Source organism: Balaenoptera borealis, assembly GCF_965194805.1.
Source record: "Balaenoptera borealis genome assembly, chromosome: 6".
Taxonomy (NCBI): domain Eukaryota; kingdom Metazoa; phylum Chordata; class Mammalia; order Artiodactyla; family Balaenopteridae; genus Balaenoptera; species Balaenoptera borealis.
In genome coordinates this window covers 89137829-89156113 of record NC_138863.1, presented here as the reverse complement: position 1 = coordinate 89156113, position 18285 = coordinate 89137829, and the positions used below count along the sequence as shown (strand labels likewise).

The 18285-nt window shown below is 32.7% G+C and overlaps 1 protein-coding gene across 1 annotated transcript in view; it reads right to left on the bottom strand.

Moving 5' to 3' along the window:
- LRP1B (LDL receptor related protein 1B) overlaps positions 1-18285 on the bottom strand; it is a 1905856-nt gene that overhangs the window by 697433 nt on the left and 1190138 nt on the right. The window contains exon 22 of the mRNA XM_082395829.1: positions 16550-16732. Coding sequence (XP_082251955.1) covers positions 16550-16732 — 183 coding nt within the window. The remainder of the gene's footprint in view (positions 1-16549; positions 16733-18285) is intronic.

The following is an 18285-nucleotide window of genomic DNA, read 5'->3' as shown; positions in this document are numbered from 1 at the left end:
TTTGATAATATTCAACATTATTTATTGATCAAAATACTCTTAAAATAAAATGAATTATTTTATTCACATAAAATGAAAACTTCATTAATGAATTTGAATATAAATGGAGGAACATTATAAAATTTTGCTTTAACATCATAAATAAAACTAATAATGTTATTATTTTATATTGCCTGGAAATATTATGTAATATAATTAGACAATAGAAAGAAATGAGGTATAAAACTAGAAAAGAATATCATTACATGCAGTTAATATAATCACATAATTATAAATCAATAAAAACTAAATAAGAACTATAAGAAACTAAGAATTTACAAAATATGTAGCTAGTTTCAAAAATTATACAAAAATCAATAGATTTCATATATACAAAGATAATATAGTAGAAGAAAAGGTCAACCAAAAAATCTACCATAAAACAAAGTATTTTGAGTTAAACTACACCAAAACTGTACATAATTTATATGAAAATTTAAAAGTTTATAAAGAAACTCAAGAGAAGCCTGGAATAAAGATATAGTTTGGTTTTAGAGAGGAAGATATATTAATTTAAAGGTATTATTTTTCCCCTAATTAATACCATCCCAATAAAATGTAACAATATTATTGTAATCCCATGAATTTATCCTAAACTTAAGAAAATAAAACTGCAAATATCATGAGGAGTCTTCTAAAAAAAATAGAGGAACACTGATGAGTAGGAACTATATATGCCAGATATTTAGAAGTGTTTTAAAGTAACATTGGTTAAATTTTTTTCATAACAGGATATCAATTAGCATCAATAATTAAACAGCATAGAGACGTGAGAAGTACAGTCACTTATGTACGTGGTTTTAATATACAAAAACTGGCAATTCAAAATAGTAGAGAATAAATAATTACAAAATTAATAATGTTAGGATTGTTGACGAGCCACCTGGAGAAAAAAAAATGCTGAATCTTTACTTGATACTTACACCAAAAAAAATTATAGACAGATCAAAGAAGTGTTTTAAAATAATAACAATGATAATACACAAACATTCTAGAATAAAATAGCTATTAAAACAAAAACATTACCAACATAGAAAATATAAAGGACAAATTGATAAACTTAAATACTGTCCACACTGAGCAATAAAATCCATCTACAGAGTCAACATAAAGTCAATAAAACCGAAAAAAAATCATTATATTTGACAAAAAGGGCATATTTCTTTAAAATAGAAAAGCCTCATAAATCAATATGATAAAGATCAATAAACTAATATAAATACAAGATTCACAATGAATCAATAATGGCTTACAAACATAAGATGTTCAAAAAATCTTTCAATTTAAAAAGTAAACAAAAACAGCAATATGATAGCATTTTTTCTCTCAGATTGATAAAGATTAAAAAGTTGTATAACACAAAGATAGATTTGACAAGGGTATAAAAAAACAACCCCAGTGTTGAAGGGGCTACAAATTGGGATAATCTCTCTGTAGGCCAATATTATGAAATCTAGTAAATTAAAAATGTATCAACCCCTTACCACAGTAATTCTAATTTTAGAATTTTTTTCATTGGTATATTTGCCCGATGCACAAAGATGCATATGCAAGGATATGTGTTGCTGCTTTGTATATATTAGCAAAAGTCTGGTAACAACTTAAATCAGCATTGCAAGACTGGTAACATCAATTACAATGCATCCATACATTGAAATTATACACTTGAGTGAAAAACAATGAGATAATTCTGCATAAATTAAAATAAAACAATCTCCAAATCATGTTAATAAAAAAAGGCCTACACCTGAGTATGCTGTAGGCTTTCTTTTATATTAGAAGAGAATTATCTGTTTACCAATATCTGTGACTATATTTCCATACATATGTCAATATAAGCACACGCATAGGCTTGTCTCTACATGAATTCTTTCTGGAGGGTTACACAGGAAATAGTGAAAAAAGTGATTGCTTCTGGCGAGGAAGACGAGGTGCCTGGAGTAGGAGACAGATGGATTTTTCATTGAATCCTTCTGTGTTATTTTATTTTCCTTCCACTATATTTCCACGTAACTTTTCAAAAAAAATACTAGCTCATTTTAAAATGATAAAGATGAAACATATACACATATGCCACAAAGTCGGATAGTTTCTACAAATACAGAGGTTACTCTGTGCCTTATACTTTCCTAGAGAGTTTAGGTAGTATAAGGAAGTCCTAAGACCCGTTCCCTGTCACCAAGGAGTTTATAACCTAGTTAGCAAGACAAGATCAATGCATAATACATATTTGTAGTCTAAAATATGACATCCTGTACTTAAGTATTAAATTGTATGGGATCATCTGCAAGTATAATAGAATGAAGGGAGAATTCAAGAATAATATAGTAATTTCCATTTTTAGTTTGTAAATCAAGATGCAGCTTACATTTATTTCCTCATACACACTCCATAATGACATTCTTAACCACTGACTCCAGAATGACCTTAAAATTGTTTCAACAAACCCATCCATAAATCACTATCAATCTTTTAGAGTCAGAATAGCAGTTAAACCTCTTTGCCATCCCTGTTCTAAATGCTGTCTGGGAAAGGTAAAGAAAAATCTTATGCAAATGACTAATAACTTTAACATAGATTATGTTACCAGAGATATGAATAAATATGAATACATAGCTTAAATAAAATGTACAAATTTCAATAGCTCTCTCCTCCCACTGATTTTGCAGGGGATGTTTGAAACTTAATTGCTTTTCCCTTTCTTGTTTGGTTTTAATTTTTATAAAACTGTAGATAAGAGAGTACACCAGGTATGATAAGTTTAGTTAAATTTCTATTTCATGACCATCAATTGAATAAAACCCAAAAGCAAATGACCTTAGTAAATATGCTTAAAGAGTGTTGATTTTTGCTTGATTTGTATCAAGACAAATACTTACATAGTGAAATCACTGGACATAACATAGTAAAAAGTCAAGTATTACAACTTCCCTTGTTTAAGCTCCTTCCTTTATATATATAAGAAAGTTGAAACTCAGGTCAAATTAGTATTTTTAAAACAAAATAAAGATTAATAATACTAAAATGTGTTACAGAAATTATACACATCCAATATCTAAAAACACAAAATCTTTAAAAATAACTTTTAAAAAAATTGTGCACAAATAAGTTCAAATAACCAAGTAAACCAAGTTCAAATTGTTTTTACTAATTCTTCTTTAAAGAGATATCACACGTTAAAAAAATAATATTTGGTGTTTATTATCAAGTTGAGTTCTACATAATATTTTCTGATTTATTTATAAAGATGTTTTCAACTTGATTCTTACTATGTGTGCAAGACACACTCTTGTGGGACTTGTAGTTTTGTCCTTTGAGCAAAGAGAATAAGAATGGCCAAACAACAACAGCAGCAACGAAAAACAGAAATAGCAAAAATCAGCATGTTGGTATCATGGCAGCTACTACAATCACACACACACATACACACACACACTCTCTCTCTCTCATACACACACTCAGGACTTTGTAAGGACTATTTTGATTTGTGTAACCTTGAAATATACAGTTTAGGTTAAAAGTCAGTACAAAGTCAACAGCTATCGGAAAACTAAGAGGCCCCATGAATTCCTAGAAAATGTGCTGCTTTCCTCAAATAAACTTATATGATCGCTTCCAAAGTTCCTTTTCTTTCTGTTAAACTGTTTTGGCTATTTTTTAAAAATAGATTTATTAATTTGTGAACTGCCTGACTTTCTTTTGTCTTTATGAAAGACAACACGCTACAAGAGGACAATTTCTGTCCTGGGATATGACTGGCAGTTATATCAAGAATATGGGTATGAAGAAAAGTGAATCTTTGAAAAAATCCAAAAGGATTTACTTAATAATATGATTTTTTTGATTATTGGTTTTTGAAATACAATCTGTCTTTTAATTTTTATACTACTAACTTTTAATCCCACATACATATTTATTTCTCTAACAATGTTTGGCTTCGATTCGATTCAGCAAATATTTATTGAGTATTTTGTACCTGTCTAGCTACTGAACACTGTAGGAAAATGGGAAAGACAAATTCTTGACCTTGTGGAGGAATAAGTCGAGTAGTGAGAAATGTTCTATAAAAAAAGGATGAGATAAAAGCCTTATAAAAATTACAGAGTGCTATGGAATTTCAAGGAGCTAGAAAAGATGTATGATTGAAAGGCTGAGGAAGAGAAAGCTTTGCTAAGATGTTATTTGGAAAGGGGTTTTGAAGAGTGGCAGTGAATAGTAGATATGGACACAAGAAAAAAGGCATTTCATCCAAACAGCTGTCTTATGTGTATAGTTTTAACATTCAAATACATACCCTCTGCAAAAGCAAATAAAAGGAAAGAGAGAGAGAACAATTTAATAGTATGGTGCTTTACTGCTGCTTCTCAGTGGGAATGTGTCAGGGCATAGATGGTGAAAGTAAATCAACTCTCCCTTAATTTGGTCTCTCTTCCATTTCTGAGTGAATCCACTATAAAATTATATTTTGTATATTTATTCTTTGTTTTATGCTAAATATTTTCTTAATGATACAGCTTTATGTACAAATTTTCATCAAAACTGTATATACAGAACCATGTATACTGAGTTTTGTGGATGATTTTCAATGGTAATTTTGAACATAGGCAGTTTTAACTTTATTTGTTGAATCTAACCCATATATAAGATTCAACTCCTATACAAATGCATAGACAGAGAAAGGGTGGGACTTGCTCCAGAGGCAGCAATAAAGCAGTTTGGGGCTACAGTTCATGAAATGTTGATTGCTAATTCAAGAGTGTCTCCTAATCTTACAATGGAGAACCACTGAAAGATTTTGAGAAAGTCTGTGATCAGGTCCCAGCTTATGAAGTAAGGGGAACCTAAAAACACATGTAGAATGGATTGAAGATAATAATTGTCAGGGATAAAAATAGTAGACTGCACAAAGGTCTGAGTGAGATATAACACAGGCTCAACCTTAAGCTCTGATGTGTGAATGGAAAGAACAGAATGGGTGCTGTTAAGAGAAACTGTAGAGGTAGCATCAGTAGGACCTGGAAAATTATTACCTGCTGGAAGTGTCAAAAGGTAGTTTCTGCTTTAAATTTAAATGTTCAGGAGAATGAAGATGTTTCTAACAGAAATAGAGGAGAGAGGAAGAATTTCTGACTTTGGAGAGAAAGTGGGATGTTGAGCATAGCAATGGAAAAAATGGGTTTGAAGCGTGGGGTTCAATATCAGTGACTGAAATTTGGGAGGCATTTACCTGGAGGTGACGGTTGAAACTTTGGGAACAGACGAATTTGCTATGGACACCTTGCAGAAAGATGAGAGGAGTAAAACAGAGAAATTAAGAGAAAAATCTGTGCAATGTCTGAGATGGATTATATATTCAACAGATGTCTTTAAATTAAATATAAGGGGTAGGCAAAGGGAAAAGGAGCAAGGGATGGTGAAATAAAAATAGAAATCTAAATGGTGAGTGGAAAGAGGACAATTCAATATGAGATTTCATAAGGAAAAGTTTCAAGGAAAGGATATGTATTGGAGAGAAAGGTCAAGTATTGCAGAGAAAGAAGTCACTATACAGTATGAACAGTCAAAGGTATTGTTGATTAAGTTCATACTATGTTCTAGGCACTTTTTGTACAGTCTATTGGTTATCATTAATAATATCTCTATTTTACAGATCAGAAAACTGCACCTTAGAGAGGTTTGGTAATCTATGCAAACTCATGTAGTTACTGAATGGCAGAGGAGGACTCAAGATTGAGAAGAGGATGGGCTGAAAAATCATTCCTGGTGACAACTGAAACAGCAATTTCCATCAAAGGCAGGGAGAGGATGTTAGACAGCAAAAGGTAAAAGAATGAATGAGAAAAAAGACATCGAGGTACACTACACAAGATGATTCAACGAAGGGAAGGAGGAAGACAGGAAAACTGATAAAATCAAATGTTTTTGAGGTTATTGTGCTAGGTATATTTATAAAGAGAAAGAAAAATTAGTGTAGAGAAAGAAATTGAAGACATGAACAAGAAAAGTGACTAAGGTCCCACGGGATATAGGAGGTCACAGAATCAATAGCTAAAGAAGACACCTTCTTGGCAAAATGGAGGGTATTTCCTATTTTAGATACAGGATTAAAGGAGGAAAAGAGTAAGTATACAGCAAAGTGTTTAAAACTGTCAGTGGGAGGAATAAAAAGAGTAACATACAAGGCTTATAAGAAACTATATGCACAAAAAATCTATTAGATTTAGAGCACATAGACAATGGAGAGCTCACCATGTTACTTCATCAGAAATAAATAAAGTATACCATAGGGTCGGTTACAGGAAGGGAAAAAAAGGTGCTCTATTTAGAAATTCTTCATATACAATCCACCGCATAATTCTAACAAAATCACTATTCCACTGTAGGATAAGTTTGGTTCTAATTATCCAGATTGATTTTTACCATAGATTAAACTCACCATTTCACTTTTTATTTACTGATACAACAGCGGGGTAAGGGAAAAGAAACAAAAACAAAAACAAAAACCTAAACATAGAAAAGAATAACACTTTGCCATTCACACAAGCCCACAATGGATTTTCATTACATGAGAGGATCAGAACAGAGGATGGTGTTTATGAAGCCACTGTCAGAGTTAAATCCCCTTGTGTGCCAGTTAGTTTTGTTACATTCTTCTGCTAAAGACTACTTCATCCTTAACTCTTAATTCAACCCTGGGACCTTACTTGAAAGTGTATGTTACTTTTTCTATTGGAATCTAGAGTGAAAGGTTATGGGTCAACACCAAGCTATCACTTGGAAAGACAGTCAGTCATGAGGGGAGACTGTACAAGTATGACCTCTCACTCTTTTTCCCTAGCCATCCTTTCCCCCATTCAAAGACAAATATTGACAACAGTTTCTTGTGAAACCTTCTAGAAATATTGTTATTATAGAAAAGAATATACTTGTGTTTATTTTCTTTTTATTTAAACAATATTACATACTATGCCCACTAATATGTTCATTGACTTTTCACTCAAAATTTAATCATAGGGAAACGTCCATGTCAGTGTATTATAATGATTTCCATTTACTAAATTGTTGCAAGGTATTCTACCATACGGATGTACCATAATGTTTCTACCTAGTGCCCTATTTTGGCCTATTTAGGTTGTTTGCGACATTTAGCTCTTAAAAACAATTTAGTGGCAAATAGCATATGAAAAGATGCTCCACATCATATGTCACTAGGGAAATGCAAATTAAAACAATACTACTATAAACCTATTTGAATGACAAAAATCCAAAACACTGATACATTCAAATACTGGCGAAGCTATCGAGCAATAAAAATTCCTCATTTATTTCTGGTGGGAATGCAAAATTCTACAGCCACTTTGGAAGACAGTCTGGCAGTTTCTTATGAAACCAAACATACTCTTACCATATGATCCAGCAATCACACTCCTTGGTATTTACCCAAATGAGATAAAAACTTATGTCCACACAAAAACCTATACACAGATGTTTATAGCCACTTCATTCATAATTGCCAAAACTTGGAAGCAACCAAGTTGCCTTTCAGTAGGTTGAATGAATAAATAAACTGTGGTACAACTAGACAATGGAATACCATTCAATGTCAAAAAGAAATGAGCTAACAAGCCGTGAAAAGACATGGAGGAACCTAAATGAATGTTACTAAGTCAAAGAAGCCAATCTGAAAAGGCTACACATACTATATGATTCCAGCTATATGACACTGTGGAAAAGGCAAAAAGTATGGAGACAGTAAAAAGATCAGATGTTGCCAGGGTTTGGGGGGAAGGCGGGATGACAGGCAGAGCACAGAGGATTTTTAGGGCAGTGAAACTATGATACTATGGTAGCACATATCATTACACATTTGTCAAAATCCATAATTTGTACAACATCGAGAGTGAACCCCAATGTAAACTATAGACTCTGGGTGATAATGATCTATCAATGTAGGAATACAGGGTCATTAATAGTAACAAGTATACCAGAGGAGGATGTTTTTTCATGATGAATTATTCTCTTAATATATTGCTGGGTTTGCTCATATTTTATCTCGAATAATGGTAGTCATGGTCATCAGAGAGTTTGTAATTTTTGTGTGTATGGGAGGTACCAACTTTTGTGGTTGGAAAATCTACATTATGTTGCTTAAAAGCTTCTATTCCTTTCAAATTCTCTGGAGGAGATGAAACAGCATTGTAGCAATGTTCCTTAAATATCTGGTAGAAATTTTCATCTGGACTTGAAGCTTTTGGTGGAATAGTGACAGGGGTTATATATTGATTATTTTTAAAATTTTTATAAAATATATTGCCTATTTTTTTCCTTTCTAGAGTTAATTTTGGAGATTTATATTTTTTAAAAACTATATGATTTTATTAATACAGATTTTTATATTCACTTCTATGATACTTCATAGATAATTTCTTTAACTTTTACAATTTCTTCAGCATCTGTGATTATTTTCCCATTCTCATTTTGTGCACTGCATTTTCAATGTGTTCTTCTTTATTAGGTCAGTTAATGTATTAGTGACTTTAGTTATTCTTTCAACAACCTAATTCTTGAATTTTCACATTATGCTATTTTCTTTCTTTTTTCTAAATTCAAACATTAATTTGATTTTGTTTCCCTTTGGTTTCTTTTGTTATTTTCTAACTTCTTGAGTTTGATGTTGCATTAGTCAGGATAAGCTATGCTGCAGTAACAAACCCTAAAATCCAGGGGCCTAACTCAGTAAAGGTTAATTGCTTGTTCACATAAAATCAGGGAAGGTAAGGTCGCCTTCATCCATCTTGTATGTGTGCCCTCTAGACCCATACAGTAAGGAGATGCTCACTATAGCTTAACTGCCTTGCATGGAAATGATATAGTCCCTTTGGCTCACAGTGCTTAGCTAGAACTAGTCATTTGACCCCAATCTAAATGCAAGAGAGTTGAGAAATACAGTAAAGCATACGGAGTTGCTGAACACTGTGTCTGGTACACATTGTCAAAAAACTATTTTTTTAATTACTTAGTGTAAATACAGGTGTCTCAAAAGTCTCAGAATAGTTTTAACCTTTAATAATTTTAGAAATATAAATGCTAAAAACATAAAAATCATTTAAAAGTTTATGTAAATTACTTATAATTTTGTAAATTGAGTTTTAGTTACATATAATTCTATAAATTTTGAATATAACATTTTAAATATATTTTTGGTTCAGACCCTCTAAGTAAAGAGGGAAACTACTACAACCAAACTTAAAAATGTATTATCCAGGATTCATAAAACTAATATATGTTAACAATAACTAAAATTTCAAATGATGTCTTTTGTAAATTTACAGTATTTATACTTCCGAAATTGTTAAAGATTAAAAATACATTGAGAGTTTTGGGACACTCTGCATATAAATTTAGAAAGTTATGATTTTTCCCATGAGCAATGCTTTATTTATATTCGATATATTCTGATAAGTATATATCCTTATTTTGTAAAAGTTCTACAAGTTTAGTTTGATGTTTTATTTTATTATTTAATTTCTAAGCGGAAGAGTGGTTTACTCTTCATAATTATGGGTTTGTTATATGATAATCAGAGAATTCTGCCTGCATTATTTCTATTTCTTGGAATTTATTGATGTTGTTTGTGATGATAAATGCTCATTTAAAAAATATTTACTGAACCTTGTAAAAGAAGGTTTATTTTTGGCCTTCTAAAAATAGAGTTATATTTTTATTAATTTGATCTAAACATTAATTCTTCAGATCTTCTACATCTGTATATACTCCTGCTGTTCTTTACATGAATTTCTAGAAGTGGGAAGGCTGGATCAAATTTACATTTCTACTAACAGCTGGGGGCTCTATTTTCCTTATAGTCTTGTCATCAATGTATAATGTCAAAGGTTTCATTTATTTTTCCATTCTGAAGAATGGCATTTCTGAGTTTCTTTTCCATGAGAGAAAGACTTTCCTCCCCTGATTCCCTGACTATAATATACAGTTGATCCTCAAAAAACATGGGGGTTAGGGGCACAGTTGAAAATCTAAGTTTATCTTTTGACTCCCCCCAAAGTTAACTACTAATCACCTACTGTTGACTGGAAACCTTAACATATATTTTGTATGATATGTGTATTATATACTGTATTCTTACAATAAAGTAGGCTAGATAAAGGAAAATGTTATTAAGGGAGATCATAAGGAAGAGAAAATACATTTACAGTACTGTACCTTACCAATACTATAAGATTATGTTGTCTATTCACAAGATGAATCATCTGTCTGTCAGTGCCTACATCAATATTGTCTTATATGATACAAAATACTGTAGATTTTATATGTATTACTAACACTAGACATCAAAAATGAAAAAAATAATGTGAATAAGATTCATATTTATTTATAGGTATAATAATTCATGCATTGATAATGAAGAAGCAGTAATATGACTGCTTCCTGGTAGCCCAGGTATACACTAACGGATGAATTGTTATAAATTTTTTATGGCATATAGTATTACAGTCATATTCAGCATTACAAACATCATTACATTTAAAAAAAAACACCTGTGATAATAGGCTTTCTCCAATTATGAGAGAAAGAGGCATACTGTACACTAATATGATTCTTTGAAAGCAAAGTTATAAAACATTAGGAAAACTAACACATTATTAACTTTATATTACATATCACTCACTTTATGTCTCTGTTAGGATAGGCTATCCACTTCAATACAAGTCTTGCACATGATGTTCTACATCATGAATACTTAGGTGATAATAATGATGATGACACAAAAACTTCTCATACGGTTCTTGCTGTACAGTTATTAGATTTTTCACAAAGACACTCACACACATATACAGCAGATAAGTTTATTAATAGTAGGACATGACGATTATTTACTATTTATTAAGTGGAAACAGACCATCATAAGAGCCTTCATTCTTGTCATCTTCATGTTGAGTAGGTTGAGGAGAAGGAGGAAAAGGAGAAGACGGTCTTGCTGTCTCAGGGGTGGCAGAGGTGGAGGAGGTGGAACGGGGAGGCAAGAGAGGCAGGCACACTCTCTGTAACTTTGCGGAAATACACTGCAATTTCTCTCTGACTTTTACGCTCTTTCAATTCTCTAAAAATGTTTCTATATGGTACTAATACTAATTCTTCTTCTATCATTTGCTTTTGTTTTATTGCCTGTATCATAGAAGGGTTCATGCCATAAAAGAGGTCAAAAGCATCTTGAATAATTGTAACCCTTCTGCCGAACTGGCTAATGTTAATTTTTTCCTGGCACTGCTTCTTCTCAGTCTTCTTCCTTATCGTCTGGCACTAGTTCAGAAGCATTCATCTCCATCAAGTTGTATTTTGTTAATTCCTCTGGTATGGTGTCTATTAGTTCTTGAATTTCTTCAAGATCCATATCTTAAAACCCTTCACTCCCCACACCCAACCTGTTCTGCCATATCTACAATTTCTTTCATAATTTCCTTGATTGGTTCTCCCGCAAATCCTGTGAAGTCATGCACAACATCTGGACACAGTTTCTCCAGCAGCAATTTACTGTTTCGGGTTTGATGGCTTTCACAGCCTTTTCTGTAATAATGATGGCATCTTCAATGGTGTAATCCTTCCAGACTTTCATGATGTTCTCTCTGTTGGGGTCCTCTTCTATAGTGTTGACAATACTTTCCACAGAGTACTGTGTGTAATGAGCCTTAAAGGTCCTATGACTCGCTGATCTAGGTGCTGAATTAGAGACCTATTGCTCGGGGGTAAATAAACCAGTTTGACACATTCAGTGTTGAATTCATGGGGTTCTGGGTGGCCAGGGGACATTGTCCAACATCAAAAGAACTTTAAAAGGCAGTCCCTTACTGGCAAGGTACTTCCTGACTTCAGGGACAAAGCATTAATGAAACCAGTCCAGGAAAGTGGTTCTCATTGTTCAGGCCTTCTTTTTGTACAACCAGAAGATCGACAGGCTGGTATTTATTTTTCCCCTCAAGGTTCAGGGGTTTGCAGCTTTATAGATAAGGGCAGTCCTGATCATAGGCCCTGCTGCATTTGAACAGACCAGTACAGTTAGCCTATCCCTTTCTGATTTAAATCCTGGCGCTCACTTCTCTTCCTTACTAATAAATGTCCTTTGTGGATTTTTTTTTTCCAGAGTAGGGCACTTTTGTCTGAATTAAAAACCCGTTCAGGCAGATATCCTTTCTTCTCAATGATTTTCTTAATGGCATCTGTAACTCATCTGTTGCCTCTTGGTTGGCAGAAGCTGCTTCTCCTGTTACACTGACGTTTTTTAAAGCCAAGCCTCTTACTAAAATTATCAAACCATCCTTTGCTGGCATTAAATTCTCCACCTTTAGATCCTTCACTTTCCTTTTGCTTTAAGTTGCCATATAATGACTTCACTTTTTCTCGAATCATATTAGAGTCTTTAGGTATACCTTTCTTATAGCAATGGTGCAGTCACATAAAAGCTGCATTTTCAATACAAGATAAAAAGGTATTTCAGAAAAAGTGCAAGGTTTTCACACCTGCTGGCATAGCTGCAGCAGTGGCTTCACAAATTTCCTTTTCTTCTTTTACAATGGTCCTTATGCTGGATTCATTATCTTGAAATGATGGGCAACCGCCACTCCAGACCTCAATCTACAGTACATATGAATCAATTCAACTTTTTCTTGTAATGTCATGACTTTTCTCTGCTTCTTGGGAGCACTTCCAGCATCAACAGTGGCACTTCATATGGGTCCCATGGTGTTATTCAAGGTTTATGGCATTGTGCTAAACACGATGAAAAATACGCAAGAACCAAAGGAGATCACTTTTTTTTTCGATATGCAGTTTACTGGAGAGATAAAGTGCTCACCTGGAGATGATTAGTGTCACATGATGTTTTAAGCAGATACTAGCAACACTTGAGCTCACCGAAATAGCAGCAGGAGGTAGCTATGAAATTATTACAATATGTACTACAGTTAATTTTTTGCAGTTATTTAATACTGTATCTTTACATTTGTTTAGACTTCTGTTGACTGCAAATGGCACCATGTCTGGTATGTTAATGTTTGTAAGTTTTGATAAATTTAAACGTTTTATAATAGATTTGTGTAGATTTTATGGTAGCAATGGATAAAATAGACAAGTATCTACATATATTTTATGCATTCATGATGTACCTTTTTCTTAATTTTTTCAATATTTCTAGGCTATGTGGTTCCTCTGTTAGTTTTTGCAAATTCTTGCCAATCTCCAAAAAGAGTTTCCAATATTTATTTTTAAAATTTTGCATATAAATGGATGCAGTTCAAACCCCTGCTGTTCAAAGGTCACCCTAACTGCAATTTGTGAGAGAACAGATGTGGGAGAGTATAGTTCTTGGTCAAAGATAGACACTGTGAGATTAGAGACTCTAAGATGATAATGGTTGAATTGTACTTTAACTTAATTTAGCTCTCATTCTTTCCTTTATTGGAATAAAGAAACAGTAATGTGTCTATATTTTTATACTAATAGATAGCAATTTATATATAAAAGCCATTGTAACCAACAAATATAAATTGATTGCCCTGAAAACTTTTAAATGTTCAAGCTAGCGTTCAGAATTTTTAAAAAAATAAATATGAACTCTGAATTCAACATCTTGAATGGTTTAAAGGTCTTTTAGCTTGTAAAGCTGAGAATTTAATTAAACTTAAAAATATCACAAAGATTATAGATGTGTACATATTTTTAATCCAATGCGTATATTTGTGGTTCACTTTAATATCTGCAATGTTCATAAATATTCATACATTGTGAATTATTACTCCTCAAGTAGTTTGATACATTATGGTTTACTATATTTAAGCCATGGATTAAATTAGAAGCAGATCAATGGTTAAATTACTACCTTTCACATTCCGCTGATATTCATTCATTCATTCATTCATTTATTGTGAGAACACTTAAGTTCCACTCTTAGCAAATTTCATTTATACAATACAGTATATCAATTATAGTCACTATGTTATACCACATTTCCCTTTTACAATGCAACATGAGTTTTATTGTAGTTCTGCTTTTTAATATTAAATTTGGTTTACATGATGATCATTTGATTCAAATATCTTAACATTATTAAGTGGATAACTCAAATCCCAAATCAACATGCATAAAAATGTCTCTCAGAATCCAATTCTCCAAAGATATCCACTGTGTGGGATCAAAATACACTACTTCCAAAATATGACACTTTATCATAAGGATTATTTTGAGCTGAAGCATTTGAGATTCAGTAGATGCAGAAAGAAGTCTTCTTGTAGCTTCCCCTATCTGACTAAAAGCATAAACTTTTGAGAAATGAGAACTGCCATAAAACACTTTCCCAGGGAAGTTCTAAGGCCATGAAGATGATGGAAAGTCAGTATCAAAATGGACCTACACAAATGTTATTAACTAGCTCTTATCTTCCATTAGTTTTCCCATATATTTACCTTTCCACAATTTGCCATCCCTATAAACTCAAAGTCCTTTTCCTTTGTCTTGTCCCCTCTGTGTGGGCAGAGGAAAAGGTTTTTTTCCTCCCTACATCAGTCATCTTCATCATAATTCAGATTTATTTTTAAGGTGAGTCATATTCAGAAAAAGCTGTTTCGTAAGAGTTCATTGCAAAATATCAATACACACATACAAGATAAATCACAACCACTTGAAATTTTCTATTAACTTTACTTAACCCTGTTATTTATTATTTATATGTTTTCTCTCCATGTTTTCTGTCATAGACAGTTCAAACCAGTTTTTACTAACATACAACTTTTAGAAATTACTTTATTATGAAGGCATTTATAATTTCTTTCTTCATAAGGAAATTTCAGCCTGGTTTTTACCTCTAAATTTGCTAAATCTTGATAGCATATTCAGTTAGTTTTAGCTCAGGATTTTCCAAGTAAATTAATATTTTTATTTTGTTTTCCTATAGCCTTGCCAGTTCCTTAGTCGTATACCTGTTAAAGACTGTTATCTGATATATTTCACCATTAGTCCAATCAAACAAATGCCAGAAGCAACAGGAGAAAAAATATGCACTTAGAATAATGTTAGCCTGAGTCAAATAATTGGCTCTTTGGCATCAGAATTAGCCTGTTAAATAAAAACTTGCTTATTTAGTTAATAATTCATTCATTTAACAAGTTATTCATCTACTCATTTTCAACTAATATGAAATGTTCCATTATGATAATTTCTAAACTCAAAGTCACATTCTTCTAACCAGTAACTCCCAAACTAAGAATCTTTACGTAATATTTGAAAAGAGTTACCTGTTAAAAATATTGTTGGAAAAATAATCATTTGAAAATACAACTCCCTCACTAGGAGTAGGCCTCAGGAGTTATTTATTTACCTATGCCCATGTTAGCTTATATTTATTTCTTTATCTCTTATTTACAGGCTTAATTATAGCCAGGAGGTGTGTTTAAGAAAAGAAACACAATTCCTTTTTATATCTTTAAATGCTCATGGGCCATGTGGTTCCTAGAGTATCTGCTTACTCACAACTGTGATAACTTTTCTTTTCTATCTTTTGGTTGAAATACTTAATAAAGGGCAAAATGAATCACCAAGAACTCCTGATTAAGCAATTTGGAAGCAATTTCACATTAAGAAGAACTCCCAGAGATGATTCCAGAATGTATCCTTAAATCTACAGAAAATTCTTTCCATGGGGTATTTGGATAATGATACCAATCATTTCACAAATTATACCACAATAGTTAATTCTCTAAACTTCAGCTTATCATCTGGCATAGAGAAGGAAGTAAATAAGTTAGTTTTTCATGTTAGGTAGCACCTACTGTATGGAGAAAAAACAAAATGGAAACATCATAATATTAGAATAACTTATAAAAAAAAGCTTCAGTGACTCTCAAAACAAATCAAAGGTTTGAATGATTTGAAAGTCATCACTTTCAGCTTAATGGAGTCTAGCGACAGCACAATAAAATTTAGGAAACTGGTTGAAAATAAATGCATATAATTATGCCTTTTTTCCCCTAGTCATTTTCATTAAATTTTATGGTAAGGATTTATCTATGCAAAGGGGAATGCTGTAAGTAGGTTTAGCACACATGTCTCTTTCTGGACTGTGAAATTCCAGACTCTGAATCCAGATTGCCTGGTTTCAAATCCCATTTCTTCCATGCTGGCTCTCTGAGCCAGCAAGTTAAAAATTCTTTTGACTTTTTAATTTGAGCAAGTTAAAAACCGCTCTCGGCCTCAGTTTTCTCATTGTGAATTAGCATGATGAAATGAGTTCATGCAGAGAACATTCTTAGAACTGTGCCAAGTCCACAGATAGTTCTCAATAAATGTTACCTACTATTACTGTCATGTACAGAATGTGAGCAAACCTACTAGAAACACAAGGATACTTTTCATAAAGGTGAGATATGGATTGAGGAGGGCCCCAAAGGAACCTACATCAAGGAAGCAGGCTTGAGGTAGAAGTTGAACCCAGTGTTCTGCTTACCTGTACTCCGACAGGAAAACTTGGTTTTGTGATCACACAATCGTAAGGTACCACTGCAGCCTTTTTCATCACTACCATCTTCACAGTCTTTTTCCCCATCACAGCGCCACAGATCAGGAATGCAATTTCCATCAGGGTGACACTGAAATTCATTCCCATTACAACCAGCAGGAGAACGAATCTCTTAAATTGAAATGAGGGAGAGAGGCAGAGAGAGGAAGACAAGAGAGGAATTATGATTTTACTTGATAATATTTTTTTTTCAATTTTTTTCTTTCTTTAGGCATTATAATGATCCTAGAGAGAATATATTTTTACTTTATTGTTTAATAGCTGCTATACTCTCTAGCATTTTCAAATTTGTTTTAGAAACTTTAATAATTAGAGACAATAGTTCTCGCCTCCCACAGAATTCCTAAAAGTGATGAACATTAGGAAAAAAAAGAGAGCAGTAAGATAGTATGTGGATATTCTGTTGTGATTTTAATTAATATCTTAGTGCGATTGTTGAAGGTATTTTCTCTATAGCACATAAAAGAGATTTCACATTCTACTCCAAATGTTTAGACTTTCGTTGATCTTATGACATCTTTTTAGGTAATTTCTTTCACACTGGTAACAGGTAAACAACCAAAAAGAAAATAAGAAGTACATTCTGACTAACAATATCTTTGAAGAATAATGTCCAAAATGTTGAAAAACAAAACCCTCAGATAATTAAAAAAATTATTCAGGACAAAAGATTTCAAGTTTAGAATCAGAACAGACACGGAAGGATTTTATGAGGCACTATGCAGTCAAAGTCAATTTATCAATTAATAATTCACATAGTGCCCAGATAACATTATCACTCAAAACCTGATGACTAAAAATATAGGCTAAATTTTGTAGGTAAGCATAAACAAGAATAAGGAAAAATAAATGTTGGACATACAGATGTTTTTACAGTATAGCAGTTGAAAAATATGACTGTAGTCGGCAGTACATTAAATTTGTATTAATATCTAATATTATGAGATATAATAACCAGAATCTCCAAATACTGTTGTAAAGTAAATATTTTAGTACACATTTTTCTAGACCAAAGTTTTAAGGTAACAAATTTATTGTGCATCTCAGGTAGCTATAGCCAACAATTAATTTACATTATATCTATAGAAGCAATTATCCTACATCATTATAAAATTGAAGCAAGTCCAGGTAAGTTTCTCATTACTTAATGAGCTGATTTGGTAGGAATTGTAAAAATATCAGTAAACAGAAACCTCAGTTAAGTAGAGTTGGGAGACCAGAAGGGAAGATCTCTTACACCCTGCAGCTGTAGCAGAGCCCAACAGGAAGAAGAAAGACTCTTCTTTCCTGGCAAGGACTCAGCCTAAGAAAATCCATGGACTCGTTGTTTACTAGAGCCCTCCCATCTTCTTTTTTACTCTCTATAAAAGCATTCCTTTTTCCTTGCTGTGAGGGAACTTGCACATAGCTCACCATGGTGCAGACTCCAAATTTCAATTCTTTGCCAATCCCAAATATACCAGTCTTTGCTGGAGAAATATCTGGCTCTCAATTTGTTTTAGGTCAACATTTTGGTGGCCCATAGGGGGATCAGAGAAGACTCCCGATGGCTCCGGGGCTAGTGAATATACAGGTGCAGTACCCACAGCTGAGTCTATTGTTGCTTACTGCTTTTCCTGCTGACCCTGGAGTTTAAAGGCAAGTCTTTCTCTTAGATCCAAACT